Source organism: Macaca fascicularis, chromosome 19 (assembly GCF_037993035.2).
Source record: "Macaca fascicularis isolate 582-1 chromosome 19, T2T-MFA8v1.1".
Classification (NCBI taxonomy): domain Eukaryota; kingdom Metazoa; phylum Chordata; class Mammalia; order Primates; family Cercopithecidae; genus Macaca; species Macaca fascicularis.
This window is the reverse complement of record NC_088393.1, coordinates 64664040-64684913: the sequence shown is the minus strand read 5'-3', so window position 1 is coordinate 64684913 and position 20874 is coordinate 64664040. Positions and strand designations below refer to the sequence as shown.

The window sequence follows — 20874 nt, the reverse complement described above, 5'->3', positions numbered from 1 at the left end:
CAGCTTCTCTACACCCTCACTAGCAAAAATTTTCATCTTTTAAACATGTGCCCATTCGACAGGTCAAGAAAATGTTTATTGTAATATTTACATTTCTTTGATTTCTGATGTTAAGTAAGCGGCCTTTATTATCACTAATTTTATGAACTCTGTGTATTAGTGTTGTTTATTTTCATATTGGGCTATTTTTCCTAATGCCAAAAACCTTTTACATTTCAAATATTAACTGTCATCTATGTTATAAAATACTTTCCCCCTCACTTTTTGCTTTGTTTTTACTTTGGTTGGTTTTTATAGTGCAGAAAAGTTGGGCCCATCTTTATTTTCCTGTGTCCCACGTGGTGGCCTTTCAGTGGTCTCTGCCACTGGAATTATGCTTGAGCATTTACCTGACTGTTCCTGTTCTCTGCTGTTGTAAACAGTGCTTCTGTGAACACACTTTTGAACCGTATGTCTTTGTGCACATGGGCAGATGGGTCTGTGAGTTAGATTTCAGAAGTGGAATTGCCAAGATAGGGGATGGCATTGTATTTATGTACTGACAGTTGATGGGTATAATTGAGGGGTATATTCAGATTGCAACTGCAATATCATAAGTATTTATTGGATCTAAGAGGTTTCAAAGTTGATTCTTTGGGGTTTTCTAAATTGACTTTCTCATGTCCCCTGCAAATGGCCAGGTTAGGGTATGACCATGGATTCAAGCTGCGGATGGATGGTGAAGGGGAGGGGAGGGGAGAAGAGCCTGGGCTCGGCACCAGTGTAAAGATGTTACGGCTGCCTGCACCCACTCCGTGGGTAGCACAACCTCTAAAGGCCTCTACTAATAGTTTTGTTTATTGTTTTAACTTTGAATTTATTTTTTTGACTAGGTAATACATGCTCATGGTAAAATAAAAATAAAAACGAAAAACAAAGGGAGAATATACAGTGAAAAAGTAAGTTGCCCTCCCTTTCCTGGCCCCTAGTTCCCTTACCCAGAGGCAACTGCTATTAGTCATCATTAATAGTCTCTTATATATCCTTCTAGAAACCGTCTGTGTAAGCACATCTGTTTTTAGTTTCTTGGAATGCTATATACATCTTATATATCCTTCTAGAAACCATCTGTGTAAGCACATCTGTTTTTAGTTTCTTAGAATGCTATATACATCTTATATATCCTTCTAGAAACCGTCTGTGTAAGCACATCTGTTTTTAGTTTCCTGGAATGCTATATACAGCACTGTGTCCGGTTTTGCACTTAACTATGTTAGAGATCATCTCATATTCATTTATTTAAGGTTGCCTTGTTTTAAAGGGTTTTACAGTAATTCATTGTATGAACATAACGTATCTTGTCTATTAACAACACTTCAGTGAATATATTCTTGCACATAGGCCATTACATATCTCTGAGGTAAATGCGTAGAAGTAGAATTTATAGGAGAGGAAGGATATGTGCACTTCTAATTTTGTTAACATCTGCATTGCCACAAGCAGTATATGAGTGCCTATGTCTTCCCGCGCATACAAACATATGTTGCCCAGCTTTATGATTGATTGTTTTGTTTCCAAAGCCCTTTCTTTACTCCCAAATGAATTTCTGCTGCCATGGTGGGAAGTTGCTCAGGTCTGATTTTTTTTTTTTTTTTAAGTTTTTCTGTTAAAAAGATAACTTCAATTTTTCAATGGCTCTGTTAACCGAGGGCCAAGTTCTATTGGCCTGGTCTGAAAATCTTGAGCATGTTAAATGAAGATTGTGTATGTTTACTCTAATCCTGAATTTCTTGAGGAAAAGCAATGTGTTTTTTTTGTTGTTGTTGTTGTTGTTTTGGCACAGAAGTTGGCATCCACCTTGTGACAAGATTCATGTGGGCATTCAAGTGGTCACATAATTAATTGTAGGAAGTCTTCCATCTCTTTTCTGTGCTCTAGAATGGTTTTTATAGCATGGTAAATATTTTATTCACAGAAAGTTTATTTGGGAAGTTGCTCTTTACATTATTTCAGCTTTTTAGATTTTTTCCCTAGTGGTCATATTTTTCTCTGCTTCTTGAGTCAGATTCGGCTATTTGTATTTTCTTCAAAAAAAAAAATGTTGATTTCCTGTTGAACTCTATAAGTCTACCATTCTGATATATAGCTTTTACCTAGGATACTTTATGCTTCAATTCATGTCTTTTGGGGAGAGAAATTCACATAATATAGAAGCATATATACGTATATAGATCTTACGTAAGGGAATGTTAGTTTTATCTCTTTGTGCCTCAGATGTGTTTTTCTTGTCTTATTGTAATTGGGTAGAACTCCATAGAATAATGTTCAAAAATAGCAGCATTAAGACTTTTATTTCTGCTTTCGTGAGTTTGGTTCGTGGTTTCTTAGTGATATCTTTGCCTTGCGTTTTTGACTTGTTCTGGTTTCATAAAGACAGTTTGAAAGCGTTTTATTTCTCCTGTCTGGCATGGTTTGTATAGCATGGGAATGACCTTTCCCTGAAGGTATAGAAGGCATCACCCCAGTGCTATTTGAGTCCCCAGTCATCTGGGGAGTTAATTCTCTGACACTCCTTCTATATGTCTTTCATATTCTTAGTCTATGTATTTCTTCCTTTAAAACGTCTGCAGGTACCTGTGTTTTGACTCTCTTCCTGTGGATAACTGCTTGGTCTGAAGTTCCAGAAAGGATCCTGTTCCCAGACAGGTGATTACATATCTGAGGCTGTTTTGTTGCCTGAGGATGAGGGCTAGTATCATCTCAGGTACCAGAGTGTTCTCCTGAGCCTGTCTGCCACGTAGCAGAGTTGGGCCGTGTGTCCTTGCCTGTCTCCCTCACAGGCACAGACCTCTGCTCTTGGCCTTTCCTGGGTTAGAGAGACCATGTCTGAAATGTCACACCAATCATCTGGAGCCTGGACTCTCTGGCCTGCTGCCTTCCCTTGCTTTGGGATTCTTCTGCCCAGCAGAGCATTATCTATGTTGTGCTGTCTGTGGTGTCTCAGTCCTATGGAGAAGGGCAGCAAGGGAATAGTCCAGTCGCTAAGGTCTTCAGGATCGAGGCATTTGCACTGGATGGTGCCCAAGCTCCATGGGATAACTTACAAGAGAGAGCGCGGGAAGGCAGTTTGCATAGTGAGGGAAGTGGGAGCCCATCACTGAGACGAGTAAACATGAGTTTACCGCAGTTATCACATTAATTTCCAAGTGATAATGTCTAATTGAGACTCTGAATAATGGAAACACCTTCCGTTTTCCTTTAGACTTTTTTAAATTAAAAAATTTAAACTTGCTTTCCTTTTAAAACAAAGGGAGAAAATTTTTGTTGCATATGTTTTTTTTTTCTTCTCTGGAAGTAAAGCCAGTAGGTAGTTTATGCTCCCAGACCTCGATTTCTTTCCCATATTGCCCTACTTAGTTGCACCAGTTGTGCTGACAAGTCATAAAAATACGTAATAAAACGTAAATGATAGCAAAAATGCTTTAAGGGAAACGTATAGCTTTACTTGGTTACGTAAAAAAGAGGAGAGATTGAAAATCTTTACGTTTATATCCAATCTCAAAAGTTTAAAAAATGGAAGGGGGCAGATAATAAAATAAAGACAAGGAAATAAATGAACTAGGTAAAGAAACAGTAAGAAAGGGATGTCAAAACAGAAAGCCGATTCTTTTAGACAGATGAGATCTTTGATGAGATTGATGAAGGGCAAAAGAACATGCAGTAGCATCAAGAGGCTCAGTGGTCACTTGTCACTGTCTGAGGGAATAATGTCATGTTACTTAGAGTTGAGTACTTTTAATATTTTTGAGTGGTCTTCCATTTTTTACATGTTGTATACTGTGTTTTAATGATTGTGTTAAGGGAAGAAATGTTAGGGGAGGATTTGCCCCAGCTCCTACTTCCCTTTTCATTTTTGCTAATAAATGTGCTGACATCTGATTGTAGTACTGGCTAGGGCCTTGAACACTTCTCTTGTGCCTTGCATTGGGCAGTTAAGTCTTTTTAGGTATCTTAGTTTATTTCAGCTTCACAATTCTGAAAGGGATGGAGGTGCTGTTATTCTCATTTCTCAGATTACAGAGACAGACTCTAGGGCATTAGACAAGTTGCCCACAGTCACCTAACAAGTTAGTAGCAGACCTAACTCCTCAAGAGTAGGTCTATGTGAAGCCCAGGGGTCGTGCTTGTAACTGCTGTGCTGAGGCCAACTTTGTGCAGTTGTTTGTCTATTTCCTGGCGACTCCCATATCCCAAAGCATTGTTGATGCCCCTGGTAGGGTGGCCTTCACTGCTGCCTGGTCCTCAACTTCTGGGACATGTGTATATCTCCTTACGATCTACAGGTCCCTGAGTACTGACGGTCAGGGGCTGCCGCGTCTTTCCCGTTGACTCATGTTTGGTTCCTCCAGTGAAAATTTTACTTAGAGAAACGCTGCCTCCAAAGCACTTGTCTGCCACCACACCTAAGAAGTCCTGGGCCCCAAATCTGTATGAGCTAGACAGTGACTTGACTAAGGAGCCGGATGTCGTCATAGGAGAAGGTCCAACTGACTCTCAGTTTTTTCATCAGAGGTTTCGGAACATAATCTACGTGGAATTTGTTGGGCCTCGGAAGACCCTGGTCAAACTCCGAAACCTCTGCCTTGATTGGTTGCAGCCGGAGACTCGCACTAAGGAGACCATCGAGCCCTTGGTCCTTGAGCAGTGCCTGACCATCATCCCTGAAAAGCTCAAGCCTTGGGTGCGAGCAAAAAAGCCAGAGAACTGTGAGAAACTCATCACTCTGCTGGAGAATTACAAGGAGATGTACCAACCGGAAGGTAAGAGTCTCCATGGGGTGATGGTGGTCAGTGCAGGCCTCAGGCGCGCCCTGCGGCTCTCAGCCTCCACACTTCCAACATGGTCTGGGCTGGATTGTTCTCTGTCCTGGGCAGCGGTGGGGGTGTCCCGTGTACTGTGGAATTGAGCCGCATCATGATTTTCTGGGTGTGACCACCACAATTGTCCCCGCACATGCCCAGGTATCCCCTGGCAGCCAAAACTTCCCTGGCGCAGAACCACCATCCTGAGTCAGGAGAGGGAAAGGAGACACCTCTGTGGAAGGGAGAAAACGTCTTACGGCTCCTGCCCTTTTGGTGTGGCGTGCTAGGAGATTGCCTTCTGGCTTTTTGTGTCTGGGGGTGAGGTCGGGGTGCTCACAGCCCACAGTTTTTAGTATGTCAGGAGTGGTTGGAAGCCACTAAAGGGTTTTGAGCTCAACAATGTTAGGATCAGGTCACTCCAACCATGTGTGTGTGTGACAGGGAGATGCAGCTCAGGGATTGGGGGGAACTACTGTGAGAATATGGGCCAGAGATAGTAACCAGGTCGATAGTAACCAGGTGATGGGTGTCCTCTCAGACGACAACAGCAGTGACATGACCAGTGACGACGACATGGCCCGGGACAGAGGAGAGTCCTCACCACCTCACTCAGTCCGTTCTTTCAGTGGTGAGTACTCATCCCCTGGGTCAGCTGTGGGCAGGCGCTGCCAGATGCTTCCAGGTGGAGACACGGTGGGTCGGGGCCTCCACGAAGATGCCCCGCCATCCCCAGGTGGTCAGCTTCACTCAGAGATCTGAGGAGAGGGTAAAGTAATTGATGGCATAATGAGATATTTTTATATCTAAACAGACACCTTAAATACTTAGTTTCATTTTATTCAACGATAAAATATTTAAAGCTATTTGGAATTTGCAACAGGCTGCTTCCAACTGTACCCCAGCCTCCCCAGGAAGGTTCATTAAAGATGCTTCAGTGAGCTTTTATAGGGAGCACTGCTTTCAGGGAGGGTGTGTGTGTTGTTTTCTTGGGTTTTGTGTTTTTTTGTGGTAGAATGACATGCACTTTAAGATTGGCTGCCAGACAGTAGACGGTCTGCAATCCATTCTCCTGAATGTGGACTCAGCCCCTTAGGAAGTGGGAAGCCAGCAAAGAATTTGAAGTGGGGGTTAGCTACTGGACTGAGCTTTGGAACTTGCTTGGAAGCAAGCCCCACTTTCGCAAAGCCTGCAGAAACCATGTTGTGGGTATATGATAAAGAAGGGGCCAGATGAGCCTGGGAATCTGGAGCTCTCTGTTTTGGATACATTCCTTGTGGGAAGAGGGTGGCATCTCTTTCCAGAGGGGTGTTTGTGCACATGCAGGGAAAACAGGTGTGTCGAAGTGCTTTGTTAACCACTGGAATGTCTCACCCGCTCAGGTGACCGGGACTGGGACCGGAGGGGCAGAAGCAGAGACATGGAGCCACGAGACCGCTGGTCCTACACCAGGAACCCAAGAAGCAGTGAGTCTTAACCACTTTCTTTCTCAGTAGGAGATATAGAGCATGTGCTGTGCATAGGTTGAAGGGGAAAGTGCCAGGGCCTCAAAAGTTTCTGCTGCTCCATTTGGACTATATTCTGCTTCCCCAAAAGTTTAGTCTGAGCCTCCTATTTGTGAAGTTCCACTCAGTGCCACCAGCACAGGTTTCACCACATAGACCTGTTGCCATCTGAACTATTTGCTCAGTGTTCTTAAGCTGGTGCATTTTTTTAAAAAAGCTAGAAGTTTCTACATGAAAGATTATGCTACTCTAAAAATTGAAAACTAGGCCAGGCGCAGTGGCTCACGCCTGTAATCCCAGCACTTTGGGAGGCTGAGGCAGGCAGATCACGAGGTCAGGAGATCGAGACCATCCTGGCTAACATGGTGAAACGCCGTCTCTACAAAAAATACAAAAAAATTAGCTGGGCGCAGTGGCGGGCCCCTGTAGTCCCAGCTACCCAGGAGGCTGAGGCAGGAGAATGGCGTGAACCCAGGAGGTGGAGTTTGCAGTGAGCCGAGATCACACCACTGCACTCCAGCCTGAGCAATAGAGCGAGACTCCGTCTCCAAAAAAAAAAAAAAAAAAAAAATTGAAAACTAGTATAAAGTGCCATAGGCAGAAAGCAGAATGAAAAACACATTTTAACAATGTTGTTAACTAGGAATGTCTGCAATGACTTCTTGCAGTGTTAGGAAAGTGCAGTGCCACATCTGAGCACCAGGCCTGAGATTTGAAAGGGAATCAATCATCACACCAATGTGGTGTTGGTGTCCATACTGCTGGAAATCATTTCCTCTTCTTCCTGGACTTGGAGAGCACTGCTCTGGGCAGCAGGGCACCCCTAAAATTGATCAGGAGAAGGATATCAGGAGTGAGTGACATTTAGTGATGGTTCACAACACATTAGGCATTGTTCAGAGACATGACCCTGTGGGACGGTCTCTTGATGCCATCTCCCTGTCACACATTGCAGCTGGGGAGACCCAGAGGTTGTGCCCGAAGGATGAGGCTAGTGGACACTGCACTGGACCCACACAGCTTGGTCACAATCTGAACCACCTGCGAGACTGGGAGCAGAAGGATGAGGCAGGGTCCCTGGCCCTGCTCTGGGTCTGTGTTTTTGTAGGGCCACTGGTTTTATGGGACTCCTCAGAGGCTGCCACAGAGTACAGAGAAGAGAAAGGCACTTGCTGTTATACACTCACACCCCAGCCGGCTTCACAGTTGAGTAGGACAAACCTGGGACCTGCAGGATGGACTGGGCCCTGCTTCTTGTTGATGCCTTTTGTCTTCCCAGGGATGCCTCAGCGGGATCTTTCCCTTCCTGTGATGGCGAAAACAAGCTTTGAAATGGAAAGAGATGATGACAGGGACTCCAGGGCTTACGAGTCCCGATCTCAGGTATGCTCAGGTTTCCTCTCTTTCTAGAAAGGCCATCTTCATTTCGTGGCAGAGATGCCTTTCTTTCCTCGGATGGTGTGTTTGTTTATCTGCCCCTAGAGTCCCACCTGGGGTGACAGCCCCAGCCCTCCAGGAAGAGCCCAGGCCCATCCCATAGGTGACAAGTAGCCCAGGCTGCTGCTGGCTGTCGGTGTCGTTCATGTGGTCAGAGGAGCTACTGCCCCTCAGCATGTGTGTCACTTGGTAGGTTGGTCACATTGCCGTTCCCTACAGGGCCGGGGAAGCAGAGTGACTCTGGAGATGTTTCTGGTCCTCAAGAGGGAGCCAGGAAAGCTGTGGGTCTGCAGAGTAGACTGGCCAGGGAGAGCAAAGGCTCTGGAGCTGACAAGAGCTGGGTTCAAAGCCTGGCTCTGCCACTTGCTAGCTGGCCTTGGGCCATTTACTCAACTAAGCTGAATTTCCGTTTCCTCATCTGTAAAATGAGTATGGTGATTGCTCCCAGAGCTGCTGTGAAAAGTCACTCATACACATACATAAAGTACCTGGCACATGGTAGGCATACCATTAAATGTTATGGCAGTTGTGGTTGAAGAGGCAGCATGTGCCAGGGAGATTCATGAAGGGAAAAAAAAGGTGGGACTTGAGCTTGTTTTTTAGGAAGGAGGAAAGGGGTCACTTAGACATGGTGGAGTGTGGAGGAAGACCCCAGCACTGACTGGACTCAAAGAAGGGAGGAGCCATTGGGCTGAACCTTGCTTTCCTTTATGTATCAGTGCCTACCCCATGTCAGATAGCAGGCCTAGGCCCTGGGGGGCACAGCAGTGAGCAACACAGAGAGGGGCCCTGCCCTGAGAAGCTTTTGACAGTTGCACAAATAAATATTGACATAAATGTTGTATATAACTGCTAATCGTTCTCAGTGCCCTCAAGGAAAAATAGAGAGTTAACAAGAAATTGTAACAAGGGCCTTGATTTGGATTGAAGGGAAATGTCTTGGAGGCATTAACAGTTGCCGTCTAGAGCAAGGAGCAGACTGGGTCAGGTGTTGTGGGAGGGGACCCCAGGCATTAGGGAGAGCTCAGCTAAAGTTGTGGGATAGGAACTAAACAAAGGGCCAAGTGACTGGGATACAGGAAGAAGGCTGCAGGCATGTGTGGGCCTGGCCATTGGTATCCTGGTAGTTGGGCTTTGTCTTGTTTTGCTTTTTAAATGCCCTTCCTTGACAATCTGTGAAGAATTGGCATCCAAGCCCCATGTCTGCATAATCAAAAGTCTGGAAGCTACTGATTCCTACTGATGCAGTATAGTAGTAACCCCAGCAGCAAATGACAAATTACGTTTTGGAGGTGTACAAAACAGAAAATTCTCTCATCTTTTAGCATCATGTGTAAATCTCTTAATTGTTCACATGTATGGATCATGTTGTGAAAATTACATTGTGCCATACTAGCATTGTTTTCAGAACAGCATCTCTTCCGTTGAACTTGATTGCAGTTTGTATACATTAAGATGTCATTGTTGATTACAAACACAAAGTGAACAACCAATGTAGGGCTGCCTACTTGCCTAGATTTTAATTTCAAATCAAAGTGTGCTTTTTCTTTCATGTGAGAAAAGAATTTTATCTGTGAAGCTCTGCTTTGTTTCCTTGCCCTACTTAGTTTTTGTCGTTGTTTTTGCTTTTTTGTGGCAGGACACAGGCAGTGCATAAATAAGGCTTCCCTCTTAAACCCAGATGCCCGTACCTCTTTGTTTTCTTGATATATACCTTATTCAGCAAACCTTCTTTTTTGCTACATTTTTCATGTTGCTCCATGCCTTTTCCCAGCAATAGAACTATGGTGGATTTAATATCAAAACATATGTATTTCCTTTACATAATTTTTCTTAATATTTAAGCAACGCATCACATTGCCGAAAATCCTCACCCACGGTATTGCAAAGCAGATAAATGCACTTCTCCCCATTTTACAGGTGAAGAACCTGAAAGAAAGGTTCAGAAAGATTTCTGTTCCCAAGGTTGCACAGCTCATAATTGGTGCGATCCTCCTTTGACCCAGATCTCTGTCCAGCTCCAAAGCCTGTGGGCTTCCCATAGCACCGTCTCCCTCCTCAAGTCTCTCTCCAGCCTCAGTGCCATTCTTCCTGGAACCATGACTCCCTGAAACCAGTAGTGTTCTAGTCGGCCCTCTGGCAATAAGCAAAGGTCCTTTAGGATCCTGGTAGAAGGTTCTCCTGAGTAATTCGAGGAATTTTTAAATTCCTTTTTAGGTAAATGTCCATTAAAACAGAAAAGGCAATTATAAAAATGCCCTCAGGGCTTACAGTTATTCCTGGGTTATTTGGAAATTCTGCAAACTGGAAACTCCCTCAGTATAGCCGTGCTATGCCATGGAGAAACCAGGAGGGAGGTTTAAGTCACATCCTGACCAGACGTCTGCCTGAATGTGTGTGTCTTCTTTCTGTTCCCTGAGTACTCCATGCCTGTTTGAGATTTAGTCTGTTTAAGTTTTCCCACCAATCCCTTTCTCTATGTATCATAACCTTACCCGCCACTTAAGGCCCCACCTGCCCTCCACAAACCTTTGCACACTGTTCAGGCCCATCCTGAACTGTCCCTCTACAAAACCCGTTTAGCACTTATTATCTGTACCCCAATTTATTGTTTATTGTTCTCTAATTGTTTCATGAGTCTTTTCTCTCCAACCAAATTATAAGCTGCATGAGGGCAAGGAATATGTGTCATGCGTCTTTGGGATCTGCCTCAGAGTGTAGCACCAAGGTAGGTACGACGTAGGCCCCTAGTAACACTTGACTTGGATCACTCAGAACCCCAATACCGTGAGCACTTACTATATAACTTCATATATGTAGCTCCCATGTCGCCAACATTATTCTGTCTTTGGATATCGGTGGGGACAGACTCCATTGAGAGGTCTGTGTTTGCTGTTTTAGGATGCTGAATCATACCAAAATGTGGTAGACCTCACTGAGGACAGGAAACCTCACAACACAATCCAGGACAACATGGAAAACTACAGGAAGCTGCTCTCCCTGGGTAAGCAGCTGCTTCTCAGTCACTCCCAGTCCAGTCATTGGAGCATTTTGTCATCTTGCTCCTTTTTAAGCTGGATGTTAGAGTCCGACACATTAATATATTTGGACTTCAAGGGTAGTAAGAAATCTATGAAAGATTTCAAATGAGGGAGTAAATGATGAAATGTGTATTTTTAAGAAATGCCTCTGGCTTTGGGTAAAGATATATTGTACAGGGTGGGGACAAGCAGGGAGATGCTTCTTGCCACAAGAGTTGATACCTTTTTCCAGAGCGGTAGCACTGGAGGTTTTTAAGTAGACATTCAGGATGGAATCCTGAGTTCCCATGTGGACTTTCCTGGAAGACATCTAGCCTAAGTTGGTAGTGGGCAGTTGGCTGTCCTGCAGGTCTATAAGGCCATGGGGCCTCGAGGGAGCGGGTGGAGGAAGAGCAGTCGTGAGGTAAGAGGAAGAAGGCCAGTGAAAAAGAGGACTTAAAAAGTGGTTACAAGGGCCGGGCACGGTGGCTCAAGCCTGTAATCCCAGCACTTTGGGAGGCTGAGACGGGCGGATCACGAGGTCAGGAGATTGAGACCATCCTGGCTAACATGGTGAAACCCCGTCTCTACTAAAAAATACAAAATACTAGCCGGGCGAGGTGGCGGGCGCCTGTGGTCCCAGCTACTTGGGAGGCTGAGGCAGGAGAATGGCGTAAACCTGGGAGGTGGAGCTTGCAGTGAGCTGAGATCTGGCCACTGCACCCCAGCCTGGGTGACAGAGCGAGACTCCGTCTCAAAAAAAAAAAAAAAAAGTGGTTACAAGAAGGTGAAGACTAAAAGACAATGCACTGATTTCAGGGACATGTGAGGTCTTTGTGCACATTTCTGAGTGGAGTCAGAAGAATTACTTGCAGATTACAATGGATTAGGGAATAGATAGTAGGAAAATGAGACAGCAAATGTCTTCTGACATCCAAGGAATCAGATGTGGGCCACCTCATATTTAGAGGCTCAGTGAAAGATGAAGATCAATTTATGGGGATGAGTCTTGGTCCTCAACTTGAATTTGAGGCACCATATTGTCCTTGTGACCAGGAGTGCAGCTTGCTGAAGACGATGGCCACTCCCACATGACGCAGGGCCACTCATCAAGATCCAAGAGAAGTGCCTACCCAAGCACCAGTCGAGGTAAGCAGGAGGCACATCCCACAGAGGAGCCACACAGCCAGTAAGATGCTATCAAGGAACCTTCTACACTTTGCATTCGTAAACATCACAGAAGGGTGCACCCCTCCAAGTCCCACTGTCCTTCCTGTGGGGACTAGGGAGTATTTACATTTAGGGTTTCTTTCCAGGTCTAAAAACTATGCCTGAAGCCAAAAAATCAACCCACCGGCGGGGGATTTGTGAAGATGAGTCTTCCCACGGAGTGATAATGGAAAAATTCATCAAGGATGTGTCGCGCAGTTCCAAATCGGGAAGAGCAAGGGAGTCAAGCGACCAGTCACAGAGATTCCCCAGAATGTCAGATGCTAACTGGAAGGACGTTTCATTGCACAAGAGGGAGTCAGTGATCCAGCAGAGGGTTTATGAAGGGAATGCATTTAGGGGAGGCTTTAGGTTTAATTCAACCCTTGTTTCCAGAAAGAGAGTTCTGGAAAGAAAGAGGCGCTATCATTTTGACACGGATGGGAAGGGCTCGATTCATGATCAAAAAGGCTGTCCCAGGAAGAAGCCCTTTGAATGTGGTAGTGAGATGAGAAAAGCCGTGAGCATGAGCAACCTGAGCAGCCTCAGCTCCCCGTCGTTTAGTGAGTCGCAGCCAATTGATTTTGGGGCAATGCCATATGTATGTGATGAGTGTGGGAGGTCGTTCAGTGTCATCTCAGAATTTGTTGAGCACCAGATCATGCATACTAGAGAGAACCTCTATGAGTATGGTGAGTCCTTTATTCACAGTGTGGCTGTCAGTGAAGTTCAGAAAAGTCAGGTTGGAGGGAAACGTTTTGAATGTAAGGACTGTGGAGAGACCTTCAATAAGAGTGCCGCCTTGGCTGAACATCGGAAAATTCATGCTAGAGAATATCCTGTGGAATGTAAGAATCAGGAGTGTGAGGAGGCCTTCATGCCTAGCCCAACCTTTAGTGAGCTTCAGAAAATATATGGCAAAGACAAATTCTATGAGTGCAGGGTGTGTAAGGAAACCTTCCTTCATAGTTCTGCCCTGATTGAGCACCAGAAAATCCACTTTGGGGATGACAAAGATAATGAGCGTGAACGTGATCGTGAGCGCGGGGAAACCTTTAGGCCCAGCCCAACCCTTAATGAGTTTCAGAAAATGTACGGTAAAGAGAAAATGTACGAATGTAAGGTGTGTGGGGAGACTTTCCTTCATAGCTCATCCCTGAAAGAACATCAGAAAATCCATACTAGAGGGAACCCATTTGAAAATAAGGGTAAGGTATGTGAGGAAACCTTTATTCCTGGTCAGTCCCTTAAAAGGCGTCAGAAGACTTACAATAAGGAGAAGCTCTATGACTTTACAGATAGCCGGGATGCCTTCATGCAAAGCTCAGAGCTCAGTGAGCATCAGAAAATTCATTCTCGAAAGAACCTCTTTGAAGGCAGAGGGTACGAGAAATCTGTCATTCATAGTGGACCCTTCACTGAATCTCAGAAGAGTCATACTATAACACGACCTCCTGAAAGTGATGAGGATGAGAAGGCATTCACCATTAGCTCTAACCCCTATGAAAACCAGAAGATTCCCACTAAGGAAAATGTCTATGAAAGGAAATCATATGAGAGGTCTGTTATTCATAGCTTAGCCTCTGTGGAAGCTCAGAAAAGTCACAGTGTAGCGGGGCCCAGTAAACCAAAAGTAACGGCAGAGTCTACTATTCAGAGCTTCGATGCTATCAACCATCAGAGAGTTCGTGCTGGAGGGAACACGTCTGAAGGAAGGGAATACAGTAGGTCTGTTATCCATAGCTTAGTGACTTCCAAACCTCCAAGAAGTCACAGTGGAAATGAATTGGTGGAATCTAATGAGAAGGGAGAATGCTCCATTTATATCTCAGACCTTAATGATAAGCGACAGAAGATTCCTGCCAGAGAGAACCCTTGTGAAGGGGGCAGTAAGGATCACAACTATGGAGACTCTGTCATACAGAGTGTATCCCATGCCAGACCTCAGAAAAGTGTTCCTGGAGAGGGATCTGGTGAATTTAAGAAGGATGGTGAATTCTCTGTTCCCAGCTCAAATGTCCGTGAATACCAGAAGGCTCGTGCTAAAAAGAAATACATTGAGCATAGGAGCAATGAGACCTCTGTAATTCACTCTCTACCTTTTGGTGAACAAACATTTCGCCCTCGAGGGATGCTCTATGAATGTCAGGAGTGTGGGGAGTGCTTTGGGCGTATCTCTGACCTCACTGAGCACCAGAAGATTCATGATAGAGAGAAGCCCTCTGGAAGCAGAAACTACGAATGGTCTGTCATTCGCAGCCTGGCCCCTACTGACCCTCAAACAAGTTATGCCCAAGAGCAGTATGCTAAACAGCAAGCGTGGAACAAATTTAAGGAATTCAGACAATTTTTTGCTACCAGCAAAGACCTGAACACATACCAGAAAATCTATGACCAAGAGAAGTCTCATGGTAAGGAGTCTCAAGGTGAGAAGATCCGTGGGGAGGAGACCTATAGCGAGGAGACCCACGGCGAGGAGACCTACGGCGAGGAGACCCATGGTCAGGAGACAATTGAAGACCCTGTCATTCAAGGCTCAGACATGGAAGACCTGCAGAAGGATGACCCTGATAACGCAATCTATGAATGTGAGGACTGTGGCCTGGGCTTTGTGGATCTCACAGACCTCACAGACCATCAGAAAGTCCACAGCAGGAAGTGCCTGGTTGACAGTCGGGAGTACACACATTCTGTAATTCACACCCATTCCGTCAGCGAGTATCAGAGAGATTACACTGGAGAGCAGCTGTATGAATGTCCAAAGTGTGGGGAATCTTTTATTCATAGCTCATTCCTTTTCGAGCATCAGAGAATCCATGAACAAGACCAGTTGTATTCCATGAAGGGGTGTGATGATGGTTTTATTGCCCTCTTGCCCATGAAGCCACGGAGGAATCGTGCTGCAGAGAGGAATCCTGCTCTTGCTGGGTCGGCCATTCGATGCCTTTTGTGTGGACAAGGCTTCATTCATAGCTCTGCCCTTAATGAGCATATGAGACTTCACAGGGAAGATGATTTACTGGAGCAGAGCCAGATGGCTGAGGAAGCTATCATTCCAGGCTTAGCCCTCACTGAGTTTCAGAGAAGTCAGACCGAAGAGAGAGTCTTTGAATGTGCAATCTGTGGAGAGGCTTTCATCAACCCAGCAGAACTTGCAGATCATGTAACTGTTCATAAGAATGAGCCTTATGAGTATGGGTCCACCTATACTCACACCTCATTTCTTACTGAGCCCCTCAAAGGAGCTATACCATTCTATGAATGCAAGGATTGTGGAAAGTCCTTTATTCATAGCACAGTCCTCACTAAACATAAGGAGCTTCATCTGGAAGATGATGATGATGATGATGAAGCAGCAGCTGCAGCTGCAGCAGCAGCAGCCCAGGAAGTTGAAGCCAATGTCCACGTTCCACAAGTAGTTCTGAGGATTCAGGGGTCAAATGTAGAGGCTGCCGAGCCAGAAGTGGAGGCTGCCGAGCCGGAAGTGGAGGCTGCCGAGCCAGAGGTGGAGGCGGCTGAGCCAAACGGAGAGGCTGAAGGGCCAGATGGAGAGGCTGCAGAGCCCAATGGAGAGGCTGAACAGCCGAATGGAGAGGCCGAGCAGCCAAATGGGGATGCCGATGAACCAGATGGTGCAGGGATTGAAGACCCAGAAGAAAGAGCTGAAGAGCCAGAGGGAGATGCCGACGAGCCTGACGGTGTGGGAATTGAAGACCCAGAAGAAGCTGAAGATGAAGAGATTCAGGTAGAAGAACCATACTATGATTGCCATGAATGCACAGAAACCTTCACTTCCAGCACAGCATTCGGTGAGCACCTGAAAACTCATGCCAGCATGATCATATTTGAGCCTGCAAATGCCTTTGGGGAGTGCTCAGGCTACATCGAACATGCCAGCACCAGCACAGGTGGTGCCAATCAAGCTGATGAGAAGTACTTCAAATGTGACGTCTGTGGGCAGCTCTTTAGTGACCGCCTGTCCCTCGCCAGACACCAGAATACCCACACTGGCTGAGGGCATGGGGTAAAGGTTAGAAAACCTTCACCTAGGACTTGACCCTTACCAAACCACAGAGAATTCAAACCAATCCATGATAATGTCAGTAGGAGACTTAACCTTAGTGTGTTACACACCTGACTTAACATCTCCAAACTCATATTGAAAAGAGAATGAATGTGGAGATTCCAGTCTTAAGCTTTCCCCTTCAGATGACAGTGTCTGCATGTGGGAAAGCCACAGCACACATCTTACCTTTCCAAGTAACCAGATTGAGAAAACCCTATGAGTATTCCATACTACAAAGGTTGCCCAAACCAACTGTAAATGACACTTGTGTAATGTATATATAGTGTTTCCTGAGGTGTATATAAAATAGCAAATTATGGCAGAACAGTGATCACATAGATTTGGATTTAATATGATATACAGTTACAGTTTACAGAGGTACCTTACCTGGTACTCTGAATTTTTTTTTTTTTTTTTGGAGGAGGAAGAGAGCAACAAATTTGAATATATTTGTAAGTGTCTTAGATCCCAAGAAAGATTTATTGTGCATTATTTGAACCCTGTCAGTATCTTTTTCAAGTAATTGTTTTGTTTCTTACCCTTGAACAGTCTTGTGAAGGTGTGGGCATGATAGATAACATGTCTTTTACTCTTTGCTGTTTGAAAAGAGAAGTACTTTAGCTTCTTTCTGCAGCCATTTCATCTGCACCATCACTTTGGAACCTAATACTGTGTAAGGCTTTACAATATACGGATTGACTTTTTGTGACCCAAATTGATTGGTTCCCACATCGTTACGTTTGTTGAAGTGGTTGTCATGCAAAAATATTACAAGTTTGTTTTCTGGATTTTTTTTTTTTTTTTTTAAACCAACTCAGTATGTGTTTGATGATAGTGAATTGATAAAACCCGAAGCTTTTCCCTGTAAATCTTACATCTTTGCCTTTAAAGAATGGGTTACAACCATCACTAGATCACAGTAGTGCCTAATGAAGGTTGAGAACCGTAGGAGAGGCTCTCATGCTGTAAATAATGATGCAGGCTAATGACCTTTCATCACTTCCTTTGTGCGCTTGCTGCCTTAAGTGACAAGTAGCAACATGGCTTGGGTCCCCTTTGCAGCACCAGCCTATGCTGCCACAAGTCAGTTTGCACCCTAGGTGCCCAGGAGCTAGTATCCTTAGATCTTTCTATCGCTAACTTAATTCTCTTCGTTATTTATCTGACCCTCTAACTCCATGTCTAACTTGCATTAAAAAAAAAAAAAATTGCTTTCTTTACAGTCAACCCAAGCTTAACATGGACTCAGGTTCCCCAGCAGCCTTAATTTGTTTTGTTAACATCTGTTCCTTCTTTTTCAGCTCTCCTAGAGTATTTCTGAGTGTCGCGTTCATCTAATCTTAGTATTCCTTTTAATCACAAATTGACCTCACAGCTTGAGGTTTCCTGTGTCCTATTCTGTGGACTACCTGTGCTCCTTTGCTTCCCCTACCCTTGCATAATAACTATATTAAGAGATTTTTTTTTTTTTTTTTGGCCTTGAGTTGGCTGGAAAAAAAAATTTAAAATTTAAAAAATTTAAAAAAAAAAGATTTGCAAAATGTAAGTGTAGATCATTTGAACAAGCAAAATTAAAATACCCACTGGGGGAAATGTGTCTGAATCTTACTCTTCTGGATCTGCAGGATTAGGGCTTGGAAGTATGTCAAAGATGCAGAGAGTGTCAACATTTAGGAAGATTGTAGAGCAGAGAGCTAGAAGCAGAAATGAGTAAGCCAAAGAAGGGAGTCCTAATATATCACCAGATCTAGGAGGGGAGAGGAGACAGACAGAAGAAAACACCAGAGGCAAGAACTGTGGAAGTCCAGGTTGCTGAGAAGGAATTGAGTGGGGTGTCCTGAGCAGTTTGGAAAAGGAGCCTTTGATGGTATGGTATAGGTGAGAGCTAGCTGCATAGGAAGACCTGAGGTTGGAACGGACATCGGGAAAGCTGAGGGGCAGTGAGGTGTACTACATGGGAAGAGGACTCTTGAAACGAGAATCAATGTTGATGTCGGGGTGAACTTTGTGGGTTCGTTACTTGGTGTTAACATTGTTGGCAGTGGTAGACCCTTTTCAGAAAGCACCTTGCCATAAGTAAGGGTGTCCGTTCCAACCTTAAGTTAGTGAAAAGGTAGTAACAAATGGTAAACAAGAGAATGATTGCTTCAACTTATCTGTGGACACTTAATGCAGCTGTTTAAAAATGATAATCACGAGTTATGTAGCAACGTGGAAATATATTTACAGAATATTAAGTGGAGAGAGCAGGACATGAAAGTATATTTATACTACAGTTATAACTGTTTAAAAATATATGCTTATAGTCAAAAGCTGTTGTGGTGGTGTTGTAGGCTTATAGTTGAGCATTATTTTCTTAAATTTCTTGAATGTTCTTTATGGTAGTGTTACTAAAAAGTTTATGATCACATTTCCATTGTGAACATAATTTGAACTCATTATCACACACTTGGAAATTACAGAAAAGTGGAGGAAAAAAAATCATATTCCCACCATCCAAAGACAGATATAGTCTCCTCTATCTTGTTTATGCTTGTTTCTGTGCACAGGTTTATGATTATAACTGTGTCAAAATGTATATTCAAAATAGCTTGTTACGTTACCTTTGTGGAATTATGGTTAAATACTTTCACCTTAATTTTTTCAAATGTTCCCTATAATAATGTTCTGATAACAGTGTATTATGTATGTCTCCATTGTGTGCATAATACATACCCAGAGGAAAAATTAGAAAATACAGTAAATTATTTTAAAAAATTACCTATATTCCCAACACCCAACAACTACTGCTAACATCTTGATCTATTTCCTCCGTCTTGTTTCAGTGCACAAGTTTGTGATTATAACACTGTTAAATATGTGTGCATAAAGTCTAAAATGAAAAGATGTGGAAAATAGCTAAAATAGTGTTGTCGTTGTGGGAACTTGGTTAAATATTTTGTCTCAAATTCCTTAAATAATCTTTGGTGTTGTGGTAATAAATTTTATGTATGTATTTTTCCATTACAAATATAATACATACTCATAGAAAAGTTTGGAAATTCAGTAAAGAAAATTCACTCATATTCCCAACACCCAACAACAATTACTGTTAACATCTTGATCTGTGCACTAGTCTGTGATTATTAGGGTGTTAATGATAAGTATGCATAAGTGTCAAAGATGGGAAGAAAGATGGAAAACAAGAAATAGTTGTGTAGTTGTTGTGGGATTATGGTTATTTTGTCTCGGTTTTCTTGAAAGGTCTTCGTCATTCTAGTGTTTTGGTAGTCCGCCTTTATTACATATATTTCCATTATATATGAAATATGTGTTCATTATAGAAACTTCGAAGTTACAGAAATGTAGAAGAGAACCTCACCCATGATTTCACCATCCAAAGACTGTGGTTAACATCTTGATATATTTTCTTCATCTTGTTTCTGTGCACAGGTTTTTGGTTTGTTAATATGGTTGTGGTCGTTCTATCTATCTGTAATAGTGTCAACAATAAAAATAAAGTTAAAAATAAATATTTGCCAGTCTCTTTTGTCTGTTTTGTGTTTGGGGTTGTTAAATATGTTCTTTTGTTAGAGTTATAAATCCAAAAACTTAGTCCCTCCTTAAGCCTAAAAGTTTTGGTTTACAAATCTTATTCTATTTTTAAGTATTATCTATTTCAATGATTACTTCTAAGGGATTTAAAAATACTGTCTGATGTCACATTTGTAACTGCCCTTATGAAACTAAAACATACGTTCCAACAATGTTTTTAAACTTGATAATGAGCACAAGTACATCTTAGTTACTTGAGTGGGCATTTTTAATTGGAAATGTGAGATTGTCTCAAACATAAAAAAAATCACAGAAAATAATAAACCCTTAACATAAAAGTGTTAATACTATATTATATAATCTCAGGTGTTTATTCCTGACTCTTGCCTGAGGTTAAAAGGTAATTATCCTGAGTGGGTCATCTCGGTACCGGTTTTCCCCCAAGTTCATTAACCATACTTTAACCTGACTTCCCCACCAGAAACATCCCATGCAATTCAGCAGGTTGTCATCCCTGATAGTAATTTTTAAACATGGCTGTGATTCCATAGTGATCAGAGCTTTTCAACCAACTTGCTAACTGGAACGCTGTTGACGACCACAGTGGGTGGCACCATACCCAATTTGCGACTGCTGTGTCCCCGATTTCATAAGTCAGAGGAGATGACTGTATTCATGTCCTTCATGTCACATGATTGGATTATGCTCTTAAGATATAAAAATGTACTTGCCACTAATTCTAACTAGGGTTTGACAGAGTCCTGCATTCTTTCATGTTCTTAGAACTTTATCTCTTGTGGCATCTGACTATTTTGGTCACAGCTTCCATGGTCATTCTGTGACAAGGGGCATCAGCATAGGTCAGGGTGGGAGGGTCGGGACTTTTTAAGGATGGATTCCCTAAATAATGTGTTACAAAAGGCTGTAAAGGAAGGGAATGAAGTAGGTGTCGTTAGGGGTTGTTTGACCAGTCCTTATACTCTGGGGCAATTCCTTCCTCCACCCCACACCCAGTTGAAGGGGTAACTAACTTCCCTACTGCTATGCTTATTCTGTTAGACTTGACCTCTCCCTCGTGTCAGTTGATTGGTGCCCATAGGTTCCTGGTGTTCAGTCAGACTCAAAAGAGAGTGAGGGCTACCTAGGTGGTCATACGGGTTGGGGCTGGGTATACTCATGAACAAACAGACCTAGAAGGAAATAGGCCATAAAGCCAAAGGGAATCCTGGTTCCTGGTGCCTCACCCACCCCAGTGCCTTATGGAG

General features: G+C 43.5%; 1 protein-coding gene across 45 annotated transcripts in view; it reads left to right on the top strand.

Annotated features, from left to right (window-relative positions):
* The window catches only part of PEG3 (paternally expressed 3), a 31876-nt gene extending 12289 nt beyond the window's left edge, over positions 1-19587 (top strand). For 8 of the 45 annotated variants that reach the window (XM_074024889.1, XM_074024888.1, XM_074024887.1 and 5 more), the window contains 9 exons: positions 873-938; positions 2610-2685; positions 4637-4799; positions 5380-5469; positions 6221-6304; positions 7623-7726; positions 10682-10784; positions 11857-11949; positions 12117-19587. In XM_074024889.1, coding sequence (XP_073880990.1) covers positions 4784-4799; positions 5380-5469; positions 6221-6304; positions 7623-7726; positions 10682-10784; positions 11857-11949; positions 12117-16024 — 4398 coding nt within the window. In that variant the 5' untranslated portion in view covers positions 873-938; positions 2610-2685; positions 4637-4783 and the 3' untranslated portion in view covers positions 16025-19587. Of the gene's footprint in view, positions 1-872; positions 939-2609; positions 2686-4549; positions 4800-5379; positions 5470-6220; positions 6305-7622; positions 7727-10681; positions 10785-11856; positions 11950-12116 lie in introns of all 45 variants that reach the window. The other 37 variants (XM_045380839.2, XM_074024891.1, XM_074024890.1 and 34 more) reach the window with 9 other exon arrangements.
* The last annotated feature ends 1287 nt before the right edge of the window (positions 19588-20874 follow it).